General features: G+C 42.0%; 1 protein-coding gene across 1 annotated transcript in view; it reads left to right on the top strand.

Moving 5' to 3' along the window:
- Nucleotides 1–24,433, top strand: part of MIPEP (mitochondrial intermediate peptidase) — a 200,453-nt gene extending 176,020 nt beyond the window's left edge. Inside the window, exon 19 of the mRNA XM_073227530.1 lies at nucleotides 24,172–24,433. Within this exon, the coding sequence (XP_073083631.1) occupies nucleotides 24,172–24,269 (98 nt within the window). The 3' untranslated portion in view covers nucleotides 24,270–24,433. The remainder of the gene's footprint in view (nucleotides 1–24,171) is intronic.
- The last annotated feature ends 2,243 nt before the right edge of the window (nucleotides 24,434–26,676 follow it).

Here is a 26,676-nt window from a genome sequence, read left to right as displayed (position 1 = left end):
ACTTTTGTGGTAAGGTGATCGACTCAGTTTATAATCACTTTTAGTCACGGCAGTTCTGAGAAGGATTCTCACCGTGGCTGACAGCTGATGCCAGGCCAGGCTTCACGGTCCTGCCTCTGGTTATAACATTCCTTGTGCTCTCAACCTTCAACCTGTGCGCAAAGAATTCTGTGGGGGAAAGGAAAGGTTAAAGTCCAAGATATTAGCATTCCACGAGGTTATTTCAAATATTGAACAACTTTATTCCTGTGCTCCTTTCCAGAAGAAAAACTCTTAGCTTTATTTTTTTATGCCTTTCTGGCCAAAAACATCATGCAACTAAAGACAAAATAATAATTGGACAGAATTTTGAAAAGAGCCAAACCTCAGATAAGACCAACCGAAACAGTAGATAAATGAGCCAGGTCTCACTGCAACTCCCTGCAGTTTGCTTGTCTGTGTTGCCAAACTGACTCATGGAACCAGTCTAGAGGCCCACAGGGCTTTACCTTAAGCTGATTAAAATCATAATACCTTACATTTCTGCAGAGCTTTATAGTTTTCAAAACATACTCATTTTTGCCATAATTATCCTGTATCATCTCTTCTAACTTATTATGTGTTATTTTTGTTGAAGAAACAAGCCAGAGAATTGAGGTTTATATTCCAAAAGGACATCCCCCTGCTCCAAGGAGATTAATGCAAATAATCCATAATGATAACTACACTTTTTCTTTAAAAACCTTCTTGGTCTTAGAAGCAGTGAGCACACCCAGCAGCTGGATCATGGTTTCCTAGTGTTCTCATTATGAGGACCAGGGCTCTTTGGAGAAATGGCTGAATCTAGGGTTGAACATACAGGATGAACCTGGAGTCTTGTAGCACCAGGAAATAAGAGTGTGCTCAAAAACACGCACAGGAACAAAGGAAGTCCAAACCACGCCCTGCCTCCCCGTGAAAGGGTTCACACTGGCTGGGGCTGCAATAATTTGATCGTGGCAAATAAATAAGGCCATGTTAGAATATAACACAGTATAAAATACATATTCATGACTCCTTACTGATATAAATGAGAAATAAATAAATGGGGAGAATAAAAAATCTCCCATGCAGAGGAATTGCCAGTAATTGGTGTAGGTACCCCTGTCCCAAGGAGGCGGAGCCTAACTCCACACCCCTAAAGTGTGGGCTGGGTTGCAGAGCCCTTCTTCCCACAGAGCACAGTGTGAGAAGGGGGGGAAATTAGAGTGGCTTTCTAGGGAGGACACTGACCAGCACTTCCTCAGCCAGGTGTTCAAGGTCAGCATCAGCAGCGATGGGGCCTGTGCGCATGTGCCCTTGATATGCTGTCATGGGGAGGGCACCTCCCGCTGGGGGCTTCCTCCCAAACCTGTCACTTCCGTCTGATCATGAGAAAACCATCAGACAAGCCCAGATTAAGGGACATAGTACAAAATACTTGACCAGTACCCCTCAAAACTGTCAAGGTTTTCAAAAACAAGGGAAACAATCTGAGAAATTGTCACAGTCTAGAAGAGCCAAAGGGGACATGACACCTACATGCCGTGTGGGTTCCTGGGTGGGACCATGGGGCAGAGAGAGGACATTGGGTAAAAACTAAGGAAATCTGAATAAAGTGTGACTCCAGTTAATAGTACTGTATCAATATCGGTTAGTTAGTTGTGACACATGTGCCAAACCAGTGTAAGATACTAGAAGCCGGAAACTGACTGATGTGCAGTGTGTGGGAACTCTGAACCATCTTCACAATTTTTCAGTAAATATAAAACTATCTTGAAAGAAAAGTGAAAAAAAAGATGCCTCTCTGGTAAGATTTTTGGTAATGACACCACCCATGATTTGGTTCCCCACTGTGACTCCGTTTGCCTCAGACACACCCTGCTTCCCCGCAGCCATTCCTGGTGCTGCTGGCACTCGCAGGGGGGTCACACACAGCACAGTGGGAGGAGGGGACACTGGGGCACAGAATGAAGCGGGAGAGGCAGGCAAGCATCCCATCTGGAGGGCCGTGGAGACGCCGGAGATTTGTGGCGTTTATTCTGAGGACCACGAGAAAGCATTGATGGGGCTTGTCAGGCAGGCGGCGGCGAGATTGGGTCTACAGCTTACACTATCCACTGAGCGCTGGGGAGGGACCTTGGAACAGGCTGGTTGGCATGGGCCCCTCATCAGCAGCAGGAGGCCTGGTGCAAGATGAGGGCGCTGGGCCAGGGGGAGCAGGCAGTTGGGATGACAAGAGGTTTTCTGATTTAAAAATATTTATGAAATATGAACAGCAGGTCTTGGAATTGATTCCACGTGGAAGTGAGTGAGAGGGATGTCAAGGGCGACTCCCAGGTTTCCCGCTCTGACAGCTGGGGAGGTGATCGTGCTGTTAGGGCAGCAGGGAGTCCTGGGAACCCAGCCACCGGAACCCTGGGAGCAGGGAGGGCCTCTTAGGAAGGACAAGCTAGAAGCATAGAAGCAAGAAGTAGACAGTGGCCCAAACACAGTTCAGCCACTGTGTAAAATTCAGTTCAAAAAGCTCCCAAGCTGAGAGATTCAATTCCTGAGTCACTAAAGGACCCTTGTACTGAATTAGCTCGAAGCCCTCCTTCCTGAGTGGTTCTAACGGTGGGAAACCAACCTGGCACAAGGCAAACTCATTCGTTTAGACAGCTTTAATTGGCAGGATGACACAACGCCTTGAATTGAAGCAAAATATTGCATCTACTCGAAAAGATTGATGTCTTGTTGACACCACATTTTTTTGGTAATGAACATGGATGTTTTCTTTTTGTTAATATCGTGATTACTGACCTGACAGACCAAATGTGCTTAGCATGCGGCTTTACTGCCAGTTGTTACTTGCACAATAGAAACATGACAGCAGTCAAGGAGCAGTAAGTCTGTCTGCCAGCAGAAAAGTAAGGAAGCTACATAAACAGTCATTGTTTGACTGGCTTGAGTGATTTTCCCTATTCTCAAAATGTATACACAGTAACTTCAACAGAAAAGAAATTTTACATTGTTTTATAACACCAACAATTAGCAGTAGTTATTACTTACAGGTTTAAAACGCTCAGTTAACATTTAATTATGCAATCTAGGTAATCCCTAAATATTGCCATTTTGGGGCAAAGGCCTGACACTGTATGAGAATAGTAAATGTACACGAGTTTTGGGTGGTTACTCCTAAGTTTATTTGTTAAAATAGGCCTCTTTGCTTTTAATTTTTTTTAACTAAGTGGAATTTTCAAGGGAGAGATAAGCATGGACACACGAGAAGTTCTGCCTGACTCAGCCCATGTCTGTGCCCCGGGTGTGTGGGGGCCTAGCGCCAGGACGTACTCGAAGGAGACGCACCACGGCTTACACGTGCATACCCAGTGCATAGTTTACATTTGTAAGTGACTTATCAGGAAACCCCCTCATGCGGATGTATTAAATATTAAAAGATAAGGTGATTTAAAACTACCAACATCCCAAGCAAAACTGTGCCACTGGGAGTCAGTCAGTTAGATAGTCTTGGTGTATCGCTCAAATGTTTGTAAGGACACATCATCTTGATTTCCCCCTACAGTCAGAGGCTTCCCCCGTCATTCTCCTCCCGGTACTGTGCTTTGTCTTTTCTTTATAACATATTCTTACTTCCTGACATAATGTAACATTATGATAGGATTGGTGCCTAGTCAACCAATAAATATCTGTTAAATGAGTGAGTACATGGACATTAAAATAATCTTACGAGGTCAAATATCTTGTGCCATAAAAAAGCGGTAATTATTAGGAAGGGGACAGTTTTTATTCACCTTGTTCTGAAACTTTTTGCATCACATAAATATTTCCAAGTAGTTTGTGGTCCTAAATATTCTTGTGGGGTTCTTTTATAATGAAAAATAACACAGAGTAAAGCTGTTTGGTCGCCTGCTTGTTCAGTCCGTCAGCCCCTCCGTGATATCTTGTCGCTGCATCAGCTCAGTCTTCCCGAGGTCCAGTGGCCTGTGTCCCCCTACGTTAGTCGTAGCTTCCTGCTCCCCACCGCACCTGCTCTCTGGATCCCTGCCCCACCGACCTGAGTCCTTTTTTGATCCAAGAGCCTACGTCAGCACGTAGAAGGGAGCCGCAGCTTTTAAGTGAACACCATCCATTTGGCTATCTGAGCTATTTTCTGTTCTTTGTAGAGCTTTTCCTCTACAACGTATTTATTACACTATACATAACCAGTGTTCTACAAGGTGTTATAAAATAAGTCATTCTTGTGTTTTATAATTCTCATACCATGAGACCAAGTCAATCTGGTAAATTAATAAATTTACTTAAGTAACAGACATGGAAGTAGAAAATACTTTCACTAAGAAATCAGAGATAAATTCTGCAGCTTGATTCATGACAGTTGTATACTTTGTTAGATGAGATAAGTCAACTCTTGGGGCTTCATTAAAGCAGGGCAAACTCTAGGCAAAACTCTACATTTGGCCAAGTTGTCCCTGAAGGCCACAGCCTTCACCACCTCCCTCTGATGTCCCCTCCTCCACACAGGCTCCTTCTAGGTGTCGGCTCGCAGGACCATCTGTCACACTGCCTTTGTAGCCTAAGATTAAAATAGCTCTTGAGAATACTGTCTTTTGTTAAAATGTATTATTTTACTATTATGTTAGAGGCTAGTAAATAATCTGATACAATTAAAAAAATATTGTTAATTGTTGATGACATTAATTCATTTACGCTTAGCAAATGCTTATTGAATCTTACTGCTAACCAGGCACTTTGGGGATGCAAAAATAAGCAATAATAAATAGACCCTATGTTGATACGGGTTTTATAACAGCCTGTCAGAATTACAAAATGGAATCCCTTCTGGGAGGTGGAATTGCAGAAAGGTTCCCGGCTGGTCCTATGCAGTGCACACCAGGACACAGGGCCGGGGTGCTGCAAGGCTCCTGGGCCTCCGTGCCTCAGTGAGTACTGGGAGATGAGGGGCTCCAGGCACAAACGTAAGTAAATACGACAGGATGCCCCCTACAGGAAGGCTCTAGACAGACCCATGAGATGACCAGGCCTCACGTCTGCAGCCTGCTCTCACCAGATGCTCTCCCCAGATATCAGTGTATTCCCAGGGACAGGTAGCATTCTCTAAGACCAGACGCACCCACCTGTTGGATAGCTATTCAGGTGTTCTTTGCTTATAGATAGAAAAGAAAAAGTCAAACTTTGAGCTAAACAGAGTAGTAGAATTTGAGATACAAAGAAATAAAAGGTCAGTATTTCAAAGGTATAGATAAAAGAAATTATGCATGAGTTGTAAGTGAAATGCCCTTATGGAAAGGGTGGCAATTTTTTGACTTTCTAAATAAATTGACTTTGGAACACCAGGAATAAGTAATTCCTGCAGGTTTTATGATGTTTTGATAACACACCAGGCGGATAATTGCATACAACAATACTAGAAATGGATGAGCATAGTGTATTTATTTACAGTGTAGGGTAATAGAAACCACATGGCACGTTGATCTCTTCACACCAATAAAAGGAAGTCAGCCTTTACCGGAAAATGATAGATCTTCTCTTCTGCTAAACTTAACCCAGAAGCCTCTACTATTCTTGGATTTTTTTTCCCTATTTTATTGTCAATGTTCCAGTGACTAAATTCAACCAGCATAATTTTTGTTGGCAAAGAAGATGAAAAACTTCTGGGAAAGTTACTGTTAAACAATTTTAACTTTTACCTTGTAGACCATGTACTATGTATTTATATACATATTAGGCACTTTTCATTTCAGTATCGTGCCTTGGCCCTGTCCACAGGGTGAGTGTATGCTGACTGCAGAACAGCTGGTAGAGGTTGAGGGCAGAGGATCTTAGGAGACAAAGGCAGTTCACTGGTGTTCACAGTAAGAGCACCTCTTAATAAACCCTGAGCCTCAGAAGTTCCTGCCTAAATGATTTCAGATAATGTTTGAAATAGCAGGTTGGAAGAAAGGAGATTTGCTGTGCAAAGAAGGTCAAGGGACCGTGACATAATGAAAATGCAAGATGCAGACACAGTGTCTGTAACCCACCAAACATTTGATGCGTGGTATTATCCCCATTTCACGTCAGTGGAGAGTAAGACCTAGAAACGGAAACTTCCTGCGTTGCAAAGCTAATAATTGGCATAGTCAGGATTTGACCCAAGCCTTGGCTTCAGAGCCCCAGAGGTGCCTGCCTACGGCATCTGCTAGCTCCCAGCGCTTTACGCCTGACCCCTCTCCGGGCCATGGACTCTCAACAAACTCTCTTGTTGCTGTTTACTTTTGGTGGGTAGTGCTTATTTTGATAGTTTTCTCAATACTAGAAAACTTATTTTCTTCTTGCCAGGTAAATGTTATGGAGCCCTCTTCCATTTGTGTAGCCATCTAGGATAATGTTTCTGGAGTCTGACTTTATTTGGGGTGTGAGAGGCTTTTTTTCCCCTCCAAGTAAATATCTGGTTGTAGACTCAGTCCAAGAAATGTACCAGTGATTCCACTTTTGATTATGTCAGTGACACACTACTTTTTAAAAGGAACGTGTAGTATTCTTTCAGCTACTTGGATTGCTTTAATGGAAACATTATAAAATCTTCTTTAAAGATGGTCATTGCAGATGGTGTTCTTAACATGTGATTACAAATGAGTGCTGTTGGCAGTGGGCTAAAAGCAAGTTAGAAAAGCAGATGTCATTTCCCCAAAGCCCTTGATCTGGATTCTTAGCTTGATACCCTGAGGCACTGAGCTTCAAGGACTTGAGGAAATTAGGAGCTAAAAGTATCTCAGGCAGGACTGGTGCTGGGGATACACCAGTGAATTTATATTTGCAAAGTATACCAGTGAAAGTGCAGATTTAGAGCAGATTTTAGCTGAAGAATTGAAATTGACATTTGCTTACCAACTCTTGTTTGAAATGTTGCCAGAGAGGGTAGAGAGGGACAGGAAAATTTCTCTTGGTTTAACTGGATCATTTCCTGAAATGTCACTTGCAAGATACCTTCTAGTGTTTGAGTCTTTTCAACTATCTCTAAAAGAAACTTTTTCCTTTTGATTATTATGTAACATTACTACTAATAAAACTAGGTTGAGGAATGATTTTACCTAAACCTGATTTTCTTTTTTACTTAATAGTTCAGCTTTCACTCCTTAATCTCAGAGTTTGCACACTCAAATATTTGAATAATTTTATCAGATTCTTTTTCTACCCCATCACATAGGTTAGGGTATGTTCGGTAAGTAACACATTTTTAGTTTTTCACTCCTTTCAGTACTGCTTAGTATTACAGTACTGCTTTCTTTAATGTATGCTTAGTGTGATTAAGCTGTAGGATTAGGACAGCTCAAATCCACTCATTTTCCCTTTAAGTTTAAACCAAAAAGAGCTTAAAAAGATTCTGAAAACCTTAAATCACACACTCAAAATAATTTGAATTTTAACACCACATTCATTTTGTCTTCCACTTCATGCACATGCCTTTTTTCACTTTAGAAGAGTAATTTTATTAAAATGCTGCAGTGGCTTTGAATACCAATTTTCCAAGATAAATAATACTTTATATGGGATATTAACCAGTAAGACTAATTTCCACTACTTTTCCATTTCCAGAGGTGAATGAACAGGAGAGAATAACAGTACTATTGACAGTAACGAGAATGGTACCAACAACTACTGCTGAAAACATTCACTGGGGGTTTTTGAGGTGTCAGGGTATTGTGCTGGTCACACGGCATATATTACCTCATTTAATTTGCTGACATAACAAGGGCTGCTTAAGTAACTTACCCCTGAAGTCAAGCAGCAGCAAGTGGGAGAAGCAGGATCCGAATTCAGGCACTCTGACTGTGCCTTGTGTGAATCGGTAATCTCCCAAACTTCTCTTTCAGGTTCTACCAGGCAGCTTTTGCTTTGGAAATACCTGTGTGCGTCTTCCACTGTGTTTTTCCCCTTGTTCTTTTATAGTTTTTGGTGATTGAATTGCCTTGTCATGAATACACTGATACTTAAAAGATGTTGCGTTCCCAGAGCAAGATATCCTGGGGGCACATCTGAAAGGTGGCATATGCTAACTAGAACTGATAAGGTAACAGTTGCCTTCCACGTACTCTAGTGGTTTTGTAGCAAAATAAGATTTCTTTAATGAGAACGCAGAAATGCAGAGCAAGTTTTGGTGCTTTACCACATAGTTATTGGCAGAAACCTTCTATTCTTGTGCAGCGTAACAAGTAAATGAGAAAAGCATGCCATGCGATCAGATTTAGACTTCAGTGACTCTAGGATTACAACGTAGTTTCAATCATAGAAGCAAAAGGCAACCCAGAATAATAGCCAAGTAAATAGAATCCCTAATCTTTGGCTTGTTTGGATATTTACTCAGTGTAGACTCAGAAAGAGCTGAGAGCTTTTTTGGAAGAGAGATGGAAGAGAGCACCTGTGTTCTCAGGGCTGCAGCCTCCCTTTGTAAATGCACTGATTTATGAAGAGGGTGTGTGCATGTGTAATGTGTGGGTGTGTTTGTTTAAGGAAGACATTAAGCTTCAAAAGGCAAAGTGTTTTGTAACCCAGAAATGTAATTGTAAGTGGAATTACTAAATCTGACGATGAAATTAAAAAGAAACCAATCTGTAAACAGAGCAGGTACGTTCGGCTCCCTCGCCGCCTAGGCTTCTGCCTGGCAAGAGGCTCCGCTCTGCTTCAGTCCGTCAGTAAACCCAGAGGCCGAGGCTCATACGACAGCAGCAGCAGGTATTAACCCAGCCTAGGGGGCAACAGCGTTTTTTCAGTTCAAAGGAGAAAAGGAATTTCTCTTTCTGCCTGACACCCCGATTTTCCCAGGAACTGATTGTAGACAGTAGGAATCCACCTTCAGAAAAAGGTGTGGGTAACCACAGCCCTGTAGCCGAGAAAACTTCAAAGGAGACGGGCTGAGCCGTACAGTCGCCCCGGGCCTGGGAGAGACAGATGTGGAAGGAGGGTTCTGATCCCATAAAGTTCACCTCAGACTTTTCAAGCTGCCAGACCAGCCTTTGTGCTTTAATTCTTAATCAGTCTGAGCTTAGTTCAGCACATACAATTATTTCAACATAAAAAATAGCCATGAACTATTATGATGGGTTTTTAGAATGAATAGTGGTGTTGGGAATACAGACAGTCCTCACTTGCTCCGAAATCCAGATAGATGATCTGCTATTCCTTATATCCCGGTTTTGGTATTTGGTAGGAGAGGATGGGGGAGCATAGAGAGCTGAATGAGGTTGAGGCAAAGGCACTATCTTAGTACTGTGGGTCTCTCTTCTTTTTAAAATGTGGTTAATATGTATAACATAAAATTTGCCATTTCAGCCATTTTTAGTTCAGTGGCCTTTATAATGTTGTACGTTCATAGTCTTGTATAACCATCACCACTCTCTGTTTTCGGAACTTTTCCATCATTGCAAGGACCACTTCTTTTCAGGAGAGCAAGTGAGAGGCTTTTATTTAGAGATGAAGTGAGAGGGCAGAGCTCCGGGCTCAGGCCAGGAGGGGACAAGAGAGCCCCGGGTGGTGCGTTGTCCAGGGGTTTTATAGGCAGTTGAGAGACAAAGGGCGGGGGATGTACACCTGCTAAGTGGTCCCAAAATGTTTATCTTTGAAGAGACATTAAGTTTCCTTCCAGGTTATTTACAAGAAATTTACTGCTCTGATTTCCTCCCAGGATAGCAGCTTCCTGGTCTCTGAACATATCACTCAAGACTGCCTGCTTTGCTCCCAAGGTGGACTGAGTTACTGTCTGTTTGTTAAAGAGTATGTTAAGAAACTTACAATTTAACTAATTCGGTTTTAAAATACAGTCTTATCTTCACGATAGAATCCTTCCTGTTTTTACTAGTTGTTTTGGGCTTGCTTGTTAATTGCCCAGGTTGCAAATCACTTCACTAGGGCTGGAGGAAGAAAAGCAGCACCTGGGTAAAGTCAGAAAAATAAGCCAGGCCCCCCAGCAGCCAAAGCAAATCTCACAATGGATGATCTTGCTTGGTTTTTTCCGGAGGCCCTCACCCTACTCTGTCTAAGCCCATGGTTCCTGTCTCACTCCCCCGTCTATGACGGAGACCCTAGCTGCTGCTAGGGAAAGGGGACAACGACTGCTCTGGCTGCTTCCTGCTGAGAGGGGGGCGCAGTAAAGGGTGCAGTTAGGTCCCCATCACTGGTCAGTCGGGAGGGCCTCGGGAGATGGGCACTTCCACCTTGGGTTCCATTTCTATCACCATTTGCAGTTTTATGGCTTCAAAAGGATTTAGGAACCCAGCTCCATATCGTAGTAGTCCGTGGGACTTCTGGGCCTGACATAGCTCGGACTTCCTTTTGGAGGTCCTGGAGTCAATCAGAGACATCTTGTGAATAATTTGGAATGTACACACAATACTTAACTTTAATTATAGCCCAGGTTCCACCCTGTGCTGCTGTTAAGATATCTAGTGCCATTTCATTTTTTGTAACTGCTTGGTGCATTAGTTTAACTTCAGTATTTAGGAGAGCTATTCCTTGGATAGTATCATTTAAGGCCTTTTGAGTAAAATTGGTTAAGGATTTGATTTGCCAAATTACATTTTCTAAACCAAGAAATGGTATAAAAATGGAAGCTAGGTGATCATACTAATGAAAAACACTCCTAGTCCATCCATGTTGGAGGCTTGGGAAGTTTGCAGGGTGTGGGATGTTCTTAACCCAACGTCCTTACAACCAAGGAAATCCCAGAGGGCACCTCTCTATCCACCCTGGAGGGAGCCATGGCCAGAGATGAGTCCCACAAGCCAGTGAGTGCTGTTCGGGGCGCACCAACGGATACCAGGGCAGGTGTCCAGTCTGTGGCAAGCCAGTCTGTAGCCTGTAAAGTTACTATGTGTGAACAGTGGTCTTTGGGAGGCCAGCCTAAATATCAGGTGAAGCTTGGGTGATGGTTGTTAGAATGGTTTCTTTTCTCCCAGCAGACGGGGGCCTTTTGATTTAAGTGTCTTGCTGTTGGAGTAACCCAAATGTACTTGTCCCAAACTTGAAAAAAACAACCTTTATATCTGTGATTATTTGCATGGAGAATTGGCACATTGGAGGCATTTTGCAGTGCAAGGATCTCTTCTTAGTCACAGCTGCTAATAGATAGAAAAATAGATTGATTTTAGTGACATCTTGTGTTTCCTTCTTATAGTAGATAAACAGTTATCTCATAAAAAGGAGAAGAGGTAAAGCGAGCGGTGATTCATTAGCTGGGTAATTAGCTGGTGACTGTGAGTTTGGTGGTAACATCCTACATACTTAATCATCGACCAGTGTTTTGGAATTCAATTTGTGCAAAAATAATAAGCAACCTCATCCTTCAACTCTTGAACCGGGAAGTAGGTTTTCACGAACCATCGGATCTGACTCTTGTCGCTACCAATTATGGAGCTGTTTCTGCCTGTGAAATGCACTACCTCGTCTTATCCTTGTAAGCCTGGCAAGTAGACAGCATGCCTGTTTTATGGTCTTCGAACATTGTACCTCACTCTAACATTCTACCTTTATTCAGATGTCTTCTAGCAGAAATGAAGCTTAGGAAGTTATGTGACTGGTCTGAGGTCCCTAAACCAGTTGGTTAACTTAGGTAATCATTCACCAAACCTTTGCTCTAACCATCAGGATATAGTGCTGTCTTTTGAGGGCATCTAAAATTGTTTAGAAAAGATAGAATTTCTCTTTCCTCTCAATTCCTCTTTGGCAACCCTTCAAAGGAAAACTTTTGTATGGTCAGGTAAAGGAGAATTAGACTAAAATTTAAAGTTATGCTGAAATTTTGATGCTGTGCTGAACCAGAAAATTCATTCAGCCTAAAATCTGAACCCGAGCAGCGCCCCTGAGGCTGTTGAATTGCGTGGTAGCTACTTCTGGGTTTCCCAGCTCACTTGTCCTGGTCCGGCTGCTGCAGCACATGTACTTTTTGGAGCCTAGGGCTCTTCTTAGTTCACCAGACTGACCCCTTAATAAATGAAACCAGTAGGCTTTAAATATAAACCCAACTGGCATAATTTAAGCCAACTACCATTGTGTATCTGAAATGGAAGAGTATGATTGGCTTTTAGCTTTGATTTTTAAGAAGAACTGATGAGTTATTTGCCCTGGGCCATCTTGGGCTCTGAATACCTGGCTATCCTGGTAGATGTCAGGACTTTATCTACCTGGCCCCAAATATGGAACACCCAGGCCCCATCTCTTCTGGACAGCCTTTGGACACACCCAATCCATGAACTTCCATTGCACTTTTGAAGCCCACAAATAGAAGGGCATTTCCTTCCCTGATTCTAAAGGGAAGGAAGGTAAAGGAGAATTAGACTAAAATTTAAAGTTATGCTGAAATTTTAATGCTATGCTGAACCAGAAAATTAATTCAGCACAGTTTCAGAAGGACCCACAAACTACCGAGACATTCCCACCCTGCTTCTCACCATACCCGCTGTCCCCCCTGGCCCACGCTGGCCAGGGCTGTGGGACAGCGCAATATCATTTTCCTCTTTCTGTCCAGGAACACTCTCCTTTCCTCTCCAGTGAACTTGGGGAGAGGAAATCTGACATTAAAGCTTGCTTGTATATCACCCTGACTTTATGAATCTGAGGAAAGACACAGACATATAAGTGAAATAAAAAAACTGCTCCTAGCCCAAACCTTGGATCTAGAGAAAGTCCTTGATAAACAAAAATGTCACTGTCCCTGAGGCATCACTAAATCCCTTTTAATAAATTGTGAACTAATCTTGTTATCAACTGGGAATCCTCTTGAACGAAATAGAAGCAACTCTGGTTTACCAAAATAGCAAAGGAATTTTGGGGAACCTTATGGAGGAGGCCACAGAATCAGAGAGAAGGCAAAGCAGGGCTCAGAAGAGGCGCTTCAGGAGTCTTGGTAGAAACGAGAGCTCCGGTGTCCGGGTGTTGGTGCCGGTGAACCAGTGCCAGCCACCTTCAGCCTGCTATCCAGGAGGGATGCACCTGGCCCACCCAGCTGGCGGAAGTGCGGCAGGGAGGCCCTCCAGCCAGCAGCTCCAGCAGGCCGTGCTCACTGGAGGACAGCGGCAGGAGCTCGGGCCTCGGCCTGACTGAGCCTGTGCATGAGATGGGGCTCAGCAGTTTCCTTGGCCCTACCCACTAGGTGCCCACAGCACTCCCCCAGTGTAGCGACCACACGTGTCTTCAGACATTGTCCAGTGTCCTGGGGGGTGGGAGACAGAATTGCCTCCAGTTGAGAACCACTGCTCTAGAGTGAAATCAGTCCTGCAACCAGAAGGGAAATGGGGACTAGGTAGCAGAAAAAGCAACACGACAAAGCCTCTCTCTGTCCGCAGTGTGCCTGGCCCTGGCTGTACTCACGCCTCTGTCTGTGGGCTCCCCGCTGCACGCAGTTCACACTCAGAGACCACCTGTCTGCTGACAGCGTGCACTGCGCAGTCTCCGGGTGTCTCCTCCCCCAGCAGTTATCAGCTCCCTCCTTTGCACCAGCTCTGTGTTTTATATGTATTTTTTTCTACATGAACAACTACGTATTTCAGTGGTTTCCTTCCCAAATATTGAACTTCTTGAGAACAGAAATCTTCTCTTGCTCATGTCTGTGTGTCTGGTGTCTCTGGCACACAGTGCTTGGCACACAGGTACTCATTCCATTTTGGTTTTCATGAACGCATGAGCAGACTCCCCAGGGGTGTGGGTCTGCTTGCTCCAGTGTGGCATGGAGCTTGGCTACACAAAGCACTATTTCTAGGCGGTTTCTATAATCAGTATATGCTGTGCTGCTTTTTTTCTTCTTCTTTTCTTGTTTATGACAATAGCTGTCTCTTAAGCAATTATTTTGTGTCTGTGGTTTGCTGGGTGCAAGAAATACAGGCATGAATAAGATAAAATTTGTACCCTTAAGGAATTTACAGTTCAGCAGAGAACATAGACATGTATACAAATGTTTTTACTGAGGTACATGCAATAAAATGTTAAGTGTACAGCTTGATGAATTTTGACATCTGTGTACATTCATGTAGCTATCACCCAGAACAAGATACCAAATAGTCTCACTAATTTTCTGCCCTTATACCTATTTCATCCATCCACCTACCCCTTTCTCTCCTGTGGCAACCACTAGTCTGTTCTCCATGTCTATGAGTCTGTCTCTGTTTTGCTTCTTCATTTGTTCTGTTTCTTAGATTCCACATATAAGTAAAAAATATACTTGCCTTTACCTTATTTCAATTAGAATTAATACCCTATAGGTCCATCCATGTTGACACAAATGGCAAGATTTCGTTCTTTTTTATGGCTGAGTAATATTCCATTACACCCACACACACATCTTTTTTATCCATTCATCTATTGGTGGACATCATTTAGGCTGTTTCCATATCTTGCCTATTGTGAATAATGCTGTGATGTATCTTTTCTAATTAGTGACTTTGTATTCTTCAGGTATTTCCCAAAGGTGAAATTGTTGGGTCGTATGGTATTTCTGCTTTTCTAGTTTTTTGAGAAACCTCCATACTGCTTTCCATAGTGGCTGCACCAATTTACACTCCCACCAGCAGTGTAGGAGGGTTCCTTTTGCTCACACCTTTGCCAGCACTTGTTATTTCTTGTCTTGTTGATGTTAGTCATTCTGACTGATGTGAGGTGATACCTCATTGTGGTTTTGATTTGCATTTCCTTGATGATTAGTGATGTTGAACATCTTTTCATGTGTCTCTTGGCCATCTGTAGTCTTTGGAAAAATGTCTATTCAGGTCTTCCACCCATTTTGTTAATCAGATTACTTGGGGTTTTTTTGGTGTTGAGTTGTAGGAGTTCTTTATATATTTTGGGTCTGAGCCCCTTATCAGATACATCATTTGTAAATATCTCCTGTGAAGTAGTTTGCCTTTTCCTTTGGTTGATGGCTTCCTTTGCAGTGCAGAAGCTTTGTAGTTCCATGTAGTTCCACTTGTTTATGTTTGCTTTTGTTTCCCCTGCCTTGGGGGTACATAGCCAGAAGAAAATTACTAATGCCAGTGTCCAAGGGAATACTGCCTATGTCTTCTTCTAGAAGTTTTATGGTTTCAGGTTTTATATTTAGATCTCTAATCCATTTTGAGTTAATTTTTGTGTATGGTATAAGACAGTAATCCAGTTTCATTCTTTTACATGTAGCTGTCCAGTTTTCTTAGCATCAATTATTGAAGAGACTGTCTTTTCCACATTGTATATTCTTGCCTCCTTTGTCATATAGAAATTGACCATGTAGGTGTGAGTTTATTTCTGGGCTCTCTGTTCTGTTCTATTCATCTATGTACCTATTCTTGTGTCAGTACCATATTGTTTTGATTATTAGCTAGCTTTGTAGCATAGTTTGAAACCAGGGAGACTGATACCTGCATCTTTGTTATTCTTTCTTAAGATTGCTTTGGCGATTCATTGTCATTTGTGCTTTCATATACATTTTAGGATTATTTGCTCTAGTTCTGTGAGAAATGGCATTGGTATTTTGGTAGGGATTGCACTGAATCTGTTGATTGGGGTATTATGTCCATTTTAACAATATTAATTTTTCCCATCCATGGGCATGAAATAGCTTTCCATTTATCTGTGTCTTCTTCAGTTTCTTTCATCAGTGTCTTACACTTTTCAAAGTACAGGCCTTCACCTCCTTGGTTAGATTTATTCCTAGGTGTTTTATTCTTTTTGATGTAATTGTAAGTGGGGTTGATTTCTTAACTTCTGTTTGTAGTTTGCATATAGAAATGGAATAGATTTCTGTATATTGATTTTGTAACTTTACTGAACTTTACTGAATTCAACTTTACTCCATTCATTTACTGATTTTAGTATTTTGGTGGATCTATATAGAGTATCATGTCATCTGCAAATGGTGACAGTTTTACTTTTTCCTTACCAATGGGGATGCCTAGCCATAGTGAGGACTTCAGTACGGTATTGAATAAAAGAGAGCGGGCAACCTTCTCTTGGTCCTGACCTTAAAGTGAAAACTTTCAGCTTTTGCCAGCACCATTGAATGTGATGGTAGCTGTGGGCTTGTTAGATATGACCTATGTTATGTTGAGATATGTTCTTGCTGTACCCACTTTGTTGAGGGCTTTTATCATGAATGGGGGTTGAATTATGTCATACTTTTTTTAGCATCTATTGAGAGGACCATGTGGTTTTTATCCTTCCTTTTGCTAATGTGGTGTGTCACATTGATTGATTTGTAGATATTGAACTGTCTTTGCACCCCAGAATAAATTCCACTTGGTTGTGGTGAATTAAAACTGGATCCTTTTAATATATTTTTTAATTCAGTTTGTTAATATTTTGTTGAGGCTTTTTATACCTGTGTTCATGAGGGATACTGGTATGTAATTTTCTTTTTTTGTAGTACCTTTGTCTAGTTTTGATATCAAGGTGATGCTGGTCTTTCTGCCAGGTGATTGCAGAATGAACTTGGTAGCTTTCCTTCCTCTTGATTTTTTTTAATAGCTGGAGAGGGATAGGCATGACGTCTTCTTTAAAGGTTTGGTAAAATTCTTCTGTGAAGCCATCTGATCCTCGACTTTGTTTGAAGTTTTTTTATTACAGATCTGATTTCATTAATAATAATTGGTCCATTCAGATTTTCTATTTCATCCTAGTTCAATCTTGGTGGATTGCATATTTCCAAGGAATTTATCCATTTCTTTTAGATTGTCCAATGTGTTGGCATGTAATTTTTCATAGTAATCTCTTATAGTTGTATTTCTGTGGTGTCAATTGTAACTTCTCTTTCATTTCTGATTTTGAGTCTTCTTTCTTTTTTTCTTGATGAGTGAAGCTAAAGGTTTGTCAATTTTGTTTATTGTTTTAAAGAACCAGCTCTGAGTTTCATTGATCTTTTGGTTTTTAGTCCCTATTTCATTTATTTCTCCTCTCATCTTTATTATTTCCTTCCTTCTAATAACTTTGGGTATTGCTCTAATTTTTCTAGTTCCTTCAAGTGTTTAGGGTTAAATAGAGATTTTTCTTTCTTGAGGTAGACTTTTAATGTGATAAACTTCCCTCTTAGAATTGCACTTACCGTAGCACCAACATCTTGAATTGTTGTATTTCTATTTTCATTATTCTTCCAATATTTTTTTTAATTTTCTCTTTGACTTCTTCACTGACCCATCAGTTGTGTAGTAGCCTGCTGTTCAGCCTCCACATTTGTGTTTTCTCCAGTTTTTGTTTCATACTGTTCTGGTCAGAAGAGATACTCTGTATGATTTTATTCTTCTTAAATTTATTAAGGAAGAGCCTGTGCTTCTTTTTTAAAACTAAAAATACCGCCGCTAAGCCCTGAAGTATGCCTCCCACCTGGGAACCTTCTTAGGCCGGTCCTTAGGCACAGTGTCCACACCTCCTCTCACAGCTCCTGGGCGCCGCCTCCTCCTCCTTCCCCAGACTTTAAGGCTCTTTTCCTGCCAGATCCACTCGATCCTTCAAGGTGCTTTTCCAGCCAGCTGTGTCAACTCTTTGGGGCTTGGGATCATAACTTTGAACAGTGTCCCAAACACATCCCACCTTTGTTTCCCAAGATTGTTTCCTATTTCATTTGAAAAATCAGTAATTTTTAGTTTAGTTAAATAGAAAACCAGTACATCTTCCTTGTTCACCATCTTTCAGGTTACCATTGCCAGCTGAGAAAAGTGTTCCCTCATTTTCCACTTCAATTAGTTCCTGCACACCTGTCTGAGCAGTGTGTCCATACTTGGTCACGCATCCCACACCAGGAGGGCTTATCACAACACCGAGGGGTGAGCCCAACCCCCAGGTACTGACTCATCAGGTCTAGGGTAGGACCGAAAAATTGTATTTCTAGCAGATTCCCAGGTCGTACTCATGATATTAGTCTGGGAGCTACACTTTTACAACCACTAGATATATATTTCTATAAAGCATATTGTTAATAATTTTTCTCTGTAGTGTCTTCCTAATAAATAATGTGATCTTTTTGCCAGCCTTAAATTCACATTACACAGTAAGGTACAGAATGAGCAAATGAATGAATAAATTAAAGAAATTCACACATTTCTTCATTCACACATCTTTGCTGTCACTAACTTTGAGCCCACTGAACCACAGTTTTGTTTGATTGGGCAGCCTTAGTTGATGTTAAGCAATATATGAAATAGACTGAAAGAGGAGATGTAACTATGCTGCTTTCCTTCTGAGGCTTAAAATAATTCTAATGTTTTTTAATTGCCCCAGTAATCCCCTGTATTTTCTAAATGAAATGATACACAGACCATTTCACCCCAGGCACTTGGTAAAGGGGGCCAAGACAAGATTCCATCTTTGCCAGCTTGGCTTAGAGGCATAATCAAACTGCCAGCCATTTTCTCCCCACATGTTTTCAAATAACTGTATTAATTGTACATCCAAATGGGCACTTAAGAGGTTAAAGAGTTCATGCCAAGAATATGTTGATAGTTAAATGATGGCTTGGTTAGGTTATATATTATATATTACAAAATAACAGGGTGTGAGCTTGCAACTTTGTACATGTATTGAACTCAACCTGGGGCTGACAGAATTTTTTCTTGGTAAAAGCATTGAAATATGCATAGTTAGGAGTCTTTAAACATGTAAGGGCTTCTGTTTGCAAGGGGTTACCACAGACACCTGGAGGCCATCCAGAAAATGTCTAAGGTGCAAAACTCTTAGATACTTTTTTCTCCTAGTATTAGGCCTAGAGAAGAACTCCAGCAGCAGCCGGGCACAGCCAAGCTTTGTGCCCTGAGAGGAAGAGGCTTTTGGCCATGACCTGGGCGCCTGTCCCAGTCACGGCTGGGCAAAGCCCACTGCGTCTCCACCAGAGACTGCTCCCAGTCTTCTCTGTCCTCTGCCTCCGTGGATGGGTACATAGTTGTGATTCCTGTGAAGTGTACACCAGAGTATGGAAGCCGAGTTGCCCAAAAAGTTAAGGATCTTTGGGCTCTGTCTTCAAGGCAGTGAGGGGACAATTAGTAAGGTGGGTGCCATTAGGAAGCTATTGGACTTTTTTTCCCAGAAGTTCTCCATGCTTTCTGGTTTTGTCATATCCAGAATGTTGATATTTCAATATGGACCTTTTTAGCATGTGTAGTATTCTATGAAATTCCGGGGCATGAGGTGTGCGAAGAGCATGGGCTCTGGACCAGACTTGGGCAAAAAATATGAGAGTTGTATGGCCTCTTTGCTCCATTTTCTTGCTTGTAAAATAGTTGCCTCACAGTTATGTTCTAAGAATCAGATGAGTTACTGCTCTTAGCACAGTAGTGCTAAGCCTGGCACGTAGTAAATGCTCAACAGAGAGCTGCCGTCATCATTTCACTGTTTGTGTCTTTCCAGTAAACCCTTTTTATACTAGCTGTCTGTGGGTCAGGGCCTCACGCCTCGTGTCTTTATTCTTACTTTATTTCCAGCTTTTTGTCAACAGTCACCAGAAAGAATGGCATATGGTGTAATTTGGAAACCCTTACTGCTTCAAGAGCCAGTCTTGGAATCCTTTTGATATCATAATTTACTTTAGTCAGGCCTAGAATAATTGCCCTGGTGCTTCAGGGTCATGAAACATGCTAGTTTTAGCAGAGTAGTCGAGGTGAAATGTTCTGGCTTGTACCAACTTTTATTAGCCCGTTTGCCTCTCAGGTAAAATGAGGAGAAAAATAAATTAAGTCATTGTTCTTGAACTACTCATTAAATATTCTCTGTTCCTCCGAGTAGGACAGGGAAACAAAACTCAACCACCTATTTTCCTTTTATGAACAAATACGTGCAGCGCAGTGTGTGTCTTAATGCAGTTTTGTCCTTCTTAACGTTCCTGTCAACACTTTTGTCTTTTTAGTTGTAAAGTTGTTGTTGTTTATTTCCATCATTTTGGCAAAATCAGTCTATTTCCTGCCTAATTTAAGTGATTTCTGCAGTGATACGTGTTTGTACCCACCCACTCACCGATAGCCCTAAGAGCTCTAACCTGGTTCCCAGGGCTTCTTAAGAAACTGCAAGTCTAATCATCACCCTTTAAGATTAAGGCTTAAAGATAAAGAGGACATCTTTGTCAGCTTAAAAAAAAAAAAAATCAAAAGAGTTCTTGGAATTTTTGGACTATACACATATATAAAAGTGAACTTCAATTTTTCTTATTTGTGGAACTGCCTGAAAACACTATTTTTCTTTTAATTCTCTGTGTAGAAGTTAGTTCATGTTGACACTTGAAAAACATTTCAATCTAATTAAAGCAAGGATAGCACAACAATATACCAGGAGAATTCCTGGCCCAGGAACTATGCTTTCTCCCCTTTGGACCTGATTCCCTTTTTTGTGTACCTTCATCTTCAGCAATCACATAACATACAAAATTACGAAATCATTGAGCTCTGATCAGATTGTATTTTAAAATGCCATGAGTGTAAATGTTTTTCTCTTTGTTGCCAGAATGGCCATTCTCTGAAATGTAGGAATGGTTGAAGATGGGAAATTGGAGAAGGATGTGTGCTAGTCAGGTCCATTTGCCAAGGACAGAGCAAGGTCATATTTATATTGGCGGTTTGTCAAGCTGAAATGAACCACTTCAAAGGGACAGAAGGGCCATGCTTAACCGAATAGGTTGGCTCTGAATAAATGAGTTTTGCCTTCTGACAGTTCTAGTCATTTAATTATAAACGACCAGTCATTTAATTATAGAATGTTTTACATACTAAAAGGAGGAAAGTGGTGAAATAGGTTAACACATCTGATTGAAAGCCATGTTTAAATGTTCCCTATATTAAGAAACCTGGCACATAGAAAATGGATGAAACCTGATTTATTAATCAGATTGCATCTATTTGAGTAAAAACCTCCATCTAGAAGATACGATGTGAAATGTGCTACTTCAGCAGTCATCAAAGACTCAGTGTCATTAGTGTGACACAGCTGGACCAAAGGAGAGGCCTTTTTTCATCAATAGAGATTATTTTCTTGTAAAAAGAAAATTGTGTTTTGAACTTTAATTTCACAAATAAAGACATCGCAGTGAAATGCTCCTCAAACCAACATAAGGTTGTATATTAACAATACTTTTATTTTAAAAAAGTAAGAAATTCTCCTTATTTCTCAGGTATTTCCTAAAATGGGGATATTAGAATTTGAACTTGAAGGAAGATGAAAATACTTTGGTTTACAGTTGAAAATATTACAATATTCTTACTGTTTTTAACTACTCCGAGTCTAACTGGTGGCTTATAAATATGTGTTTGGAGCCGCTGTTTTCATGTCCACCATACAAACTAGTCCTCGGGCTGTTTCCCACACAGAGCAGGGCTGTGTGTCCCGAAGTCTGAGTTCTCCCTGCTGGCAGAAGCATTGCTGCCTGCGGGCAGAGCACCCCTGGCACCTAGCATGGCAGGCCTCTGGTGTCCCCCTGTGCTCCAGCACGGCCACCCTTCCCCTTCCTGCTCTCTCCGATTCCCAGCTACAGAATCTTCTGGAACAGGCCTCTCCCAGCACCTCCTCCCCGCTTATGCCAGCCCCGCCAGACCACCCAGTGGGCAGCATGTGGTCTGCATTTCCCCACTTTGGGCCTTTTCTATGTTATCCTCCCCAACTCAAAGGCCCTAATATGAACCTACATCTCCCCATTTTTTAATTTCTGCTCAGATCCCAGCCCTGCACAGAGCCTTCTGAATCTGTCCATCAGAATTCATCTTCCTCTCTTTCTTCCCTCACTGACTGCACTTTAAGTGCTATGAACAGTCACAATTTTTCTCAAACATTTTATATAAAAAATTTTCAAACATCTAGAGACATTGTATGAATAGTAAATACTCATATAATTGCCATTTAGATGCTACAAGTAACATTTGCTATATTTGCTTTATCACCTCTTGTCCATTCCTCAGTCTACCTATCAACCCATCATTCATATATATACATTTTTTAAAGCAAGTTGTAGACATTGTACATTTTATCCCTATGCACTTTTACATGCATAGCATTAATGAGAGTTCAATAGTCACTTTTCTTGTTTAAGTAAAATTTGTATACAGTGAAATGCAAAAATCTTTTAAGAGACCATCTGATGAATCTTGACACGTGCATGCACCTTTGTAACACAAGTCACTGTGCAGATGTAGAACATTCCCATCACACCAGAAAGTTCCCTGTGTCCCTTTTCAGTCAACTGCCATGTCTGCTCCCAAAAGCAACCACTGTCCTGATTTTTTTCTCCACAAGTTAGATTGGACCATTTTTGAACTTCATGTAAGTGAAATCCAACAATATGTACTCCTTTGTGTAAGGCTTCTTGCATTCAGTGTTATGCTTTGAGTTCCATCCCGGTTGTTACATGTATAGGTAGCTTGTTTCTGTTGGTTGCTGAGTGGTATTCCACTTTATGAACAGACCACATGTTTGTCCATATCCTGTTGATGGAAAGTGCATTGTCCCCAGGCTGGGGCTGTGAAGTCCTTTCCTTTGTTGACATGCTTTCATTTCCCTCAGGCAAATGCCTGGGATGAACCACTGGGTCATACATAGGGTAGGTGTGTGCTTAGTTGTATGAGAAACTGCTAGAGCTTCTCCGAAGTGCTTTTATCATTTTGCCCTTCACCGCCGAGGCCTGACAGTTCAGGTCGCCACAGCCTCGCCTACCTTTGGCGGTGGTAGTCTTTCTAACTTTAACCATTCTGGTGGTATGTGTGTGATTTTTTTCTTTCCCCCAGATGACAGTGATGATGTGTCTTCTCAGTGCCTGTTAGTTGTGTGTTTATTTGGATATCTTTTCTCAAAGGTCTGATCAAATCTTTCATCCATTTTTAATTTTTTTTAATGGTTTTATGATCAGGTGGAGTCCTTCCCATATTCTGGGTACCAGCCTTATGTGAGATACATTGTGTTGAGTGTTTACTCTCCTTCTGTCATTCACTTACTCATTTTCTTGATGGTTTCTTTTAAAGAGTAGAAGTTTTCAATTTTGATGAAATCTAAGATAGCAATTTTTGTTCTTGTATGGTTTTGACTTCCTCGTCCAAAGGACCCTTTGCCTACCTCAAAAGCACACAAATAAATATATTTTCTTCCAAACACATCATAATTTTAGCTTTCCCAATTAGTCCTGTGCCCATTTCAAATTATTTTTTATGTATGGTATGTGGTAGGGGTCAAGGTTAGCTTCTTCCCCAACTGGACGTCCAGTTCCGCACAGTTTCCTTTTGGTTGTGTCCCTCTTGCCCTCATATTGGGACTTCCTGTTTGTCTTTGCTTACGACCCGGCCTGACCCTTACACACAGCAAATACTCAGGACTTGTTCATTGAATTCTTTTAAAGATTTAGGGGATAGTAGAGGATTCTGGCTGGCTGTTACTGTATCAGCGTTGGAATTAGTTTTATAAGATCCCCCAGATTAAATGCTACTGTATAAAGCATCCTGTTTAACCTCTGAGTTGGCATATCTGCCAAGAACAGAGGTCCAGGCAACAAGATTGATTGTTCAAATATTTGTATTTGGCTTCTTTGGAGTGAAGAATGGAGATAAACTCAGGCTTTAACTGAATTAATTTATGCCAGGCACAATGCCTGCTTGCTTTCTATCACATCTTCTTATCATTATAGCAACATTATATTTAGATGAGGAAATCTGAGCACCAGAGATTTTAAGTGACTTCCTCATTACACAGTTAGCATGCTGCAAAGTTAGGTGTTCTCCAAAATAGGAAAATCTGAGGAAAGACAGTAACTTGACTCTGATGTAAGATTTCAGCAAAAGAATAAATGCTTGATTGATTTTAAAGTGTACAGAGCTTGATAATAAGACCTGGTAAGTAATTAAATGTATTAAATACTGAATCACCCCAGTAAAGATGCTGAAAAATTTAGTCTTCTAACATCACTCCAAGTATGTAGTAATATCTGCAAAATAAAAACCCTGGGAAACATATTTCGGCCTAAATCTCTATGCTAAGCATTGGTTAGATGGTAAAAAAGAATTAACGTCATAAATAGCTTCGAGACCTCACACACACTGCCCATGACTTTTTTCCCCCCCGTGCTTTTTGTAAGGTCCTTATAGTCATCCTATGCTGTTACTTCAAAAAGCCAGAGTGTTCCCCTGGGGTATAGACTGCATGTGTGTCTCTGTCCTCCTTACTGCCTGCAGGTGAGCGTGCTGGCTGACTTCTCCTTGTTTGCAGGTATGCTGCAGAAGTGTCCTTCTATCGATGACTTTGTAAGGGCCCTTGTCTCGGACTTGGACCTGGACTTCGAAACTTTCCTCATGGATTCTGAATGATAACACCTTGAGTCTTTTAAATCAAGGTCAAGTGGATATTAACTTCATTGTAAATGCTACAGCTGTGAACGCGCATTTCTGGATTCAGCATTCACTTCCGTAACAACTTCTGAAAAACCTTAATCGATGGAACTTGGAATAAATAGTTTGTTTTAATTACTCTGGCCTTTAGCCTATCTGGAAGATTTTTGAACATAAGGAAATCTACTCAGTGAGTAGAAAACCATAGCACAGAGTTGTTAAATTTGTGATACAGGCATTGCCTTAGTCCAGCCACTCTCCTTTTGGACTTCTTTCCCTTTCCATTTTGACCTTGAATTGATTAAACTAGAGACTTAATTAAAAGCAAAATTATTTTAGTTTGAAGCAGTCTTCAGAAAGATTGCACGTAGCATTCTTTGAATGATGACCATTTCTTACGATCACTGTGCAGGCTTGGAAGGGGCACTTGGAAAGTCAGTTAACAGCCACCAGAAAGCCAAGTACGGTTTCCAGAGTGCTCAAATTGCAGGGAGTTCTTTGCATGTTTAGGCACAGCACAGATACACTCAGAGCAGAGGGGACTTGAACTCACACTTCTCTGGCTTGATGATGGGGCACAAGCCTAAGATCCAGCAACCAAACAGGAAGGAAGCTTGGATTCAGCCTGTGTCCATCTTTGCCCTGAACCCACCTGCATTACATTACTGCATATTGTATCCCTCTGTGATAATAACAGGAAAGACATAATTTAATGGATTTTTCCCACCATCAAAGTCAAGGATTTAATTATAGACTTGAAAATGGCATTTGCCAGCAGCCTCTTCCTGCCTCACACTAACTGACCAATGATGCTGCAAACAGGCAAGATTGAAAATCCCCCAAACTAGGACACACTTCCAGCCTATTCACGGGACCTGAAGGAATTTCTGCAAGCTCAGAAACAGATAGGACCAGATGAAGGAATGTCAGGCCCCGCCCGTGCCTGGTGTGCCGGATGCCGGAGGCCGACCCTGCACTCCTTCCCCACCTGCTCACACTGAGAGGTCCCTGTGGTGCCCACTGGAAAGCAGCGCCGCCAGCACAGCCCGCAGCGGCACCCATGTGTCAGCGGCGGCGCTGCCCTTTGTCTCTCTGCCGGTCCCTCCCCATTTGAATCTGTCTGTGAACACTTGGTAACTCCGGCTGGCACAGCATACATACATGGGCAGGAAGTCGGCGAGCCTGGCAGTGGTAGCTCCTCTGCACCCCACACAAGGCCGGGCAAGGGAGGCGAGGCTCAGGAGATGGTGAGAACAGGAGGGGTCCCAGTACCAGTGCGCAGGGGGGAGTCGAGCTGTTTCTGCATCGATCCACTTACTCACAGTATCTGAGCTAAGGGAAGGGAAGCTCCTATCTCAGGGACTCGCCCTACACAAATGCTCCTAACCCTGTTCTGGGAAGTGGGCTTGGAGAAATTCGCATCACGCTGCCAGTCAGTTACAGGTAAATCTGGAAAGGTGCTCTCACCCCTCCCAGGGGTACCGCAAGTGACGACCCCTGGGTCTTCCTAAATCCCTTCTCTGTTGAGGGTGAGAGAGGAGAAGAACAGTGAGCCTCCTGGCAAGCATCCTTCAGGAAAAGGGCAGGAAAAGCTCCCCTGGAAGATCAGAACTTGGAAAATCACTTTTTAAAGGAAGCTAAAGCACATTGCAGAAAACCTCTCTGGGAATCTTAGTGAGATTTGAGAGAACGCAATATTTATGAAGGCTCAAAGCCACAAAGAAAACAAGCAAAAGTGAAAAGCTAACAGGATAAACTAAAAATAGAAGACAGACTAAGAAGGCACGGAATGCAGAGAAACTGAGACACAGCACATCAGAGAGTTAAAGTGGTCGAGGACGAACAGAGAGCCTCTCACTGGGTGGGAGGGCGCACGGCGGGCCCGGCAGGCGGCAGGGAGGGGGCCCAGGGCCGCGGCCCACCTCCCCCAGCACCGCTGCGCCGCCTCTGGGCTGTGGCCCTCCCGAGAGTGGGGCCACAGCAGCGGCAGCAAGCGCTGTGCTCCTGGCTGTATCCCAGCGCTCCGAATGGCCGCGAGCACATTATTGGTGCTCTGGTGAATACATGCTGTTCGGTGGATTTAAGGAAATTCTCTTGATATTGATATGAAAAGAAAAAATGAGTGTGCAATTTAAAAGAGAATCCTTGATGGTTGCCCAGTAATGTGAATGTACTGAATGCCACTGAACTCTATCCTTCAAAATGTTTAAAATGGTAAATTTTGTTATGTTTTTCCACAATTTTTAGAGGGAAAAAAAAAGAATCCTGCATTCCAGACCAAAACAAACAAAACAGTGAGACTTGCCTGGACACAATCTGCCTTTCCTTTTAAGAGTTTAAATATAATTAAAATTATAAGCCAGCATATCCCAAATTGGGCTTTGCA

The sequence above is a fragment of the Manis javanica genome, chromosome 1 (genome assembly GCF_040802235.1).
Source record: "Manis javanica isolate MJ-LG chromosome 1, MJ_LKY, whole genome shotgun sequence".
NCBI classification, from domain to species: domain Eukaryota; kingdom Metazoa; phylum Chordata; class Mammalia; order Pholidota; family Manidae; genus Manis; species Manis javanica.
Note: the sequence above shows the minus strand (reverse complement) of the source record. Positions and strands in the feature narration are given on the sequence as shown.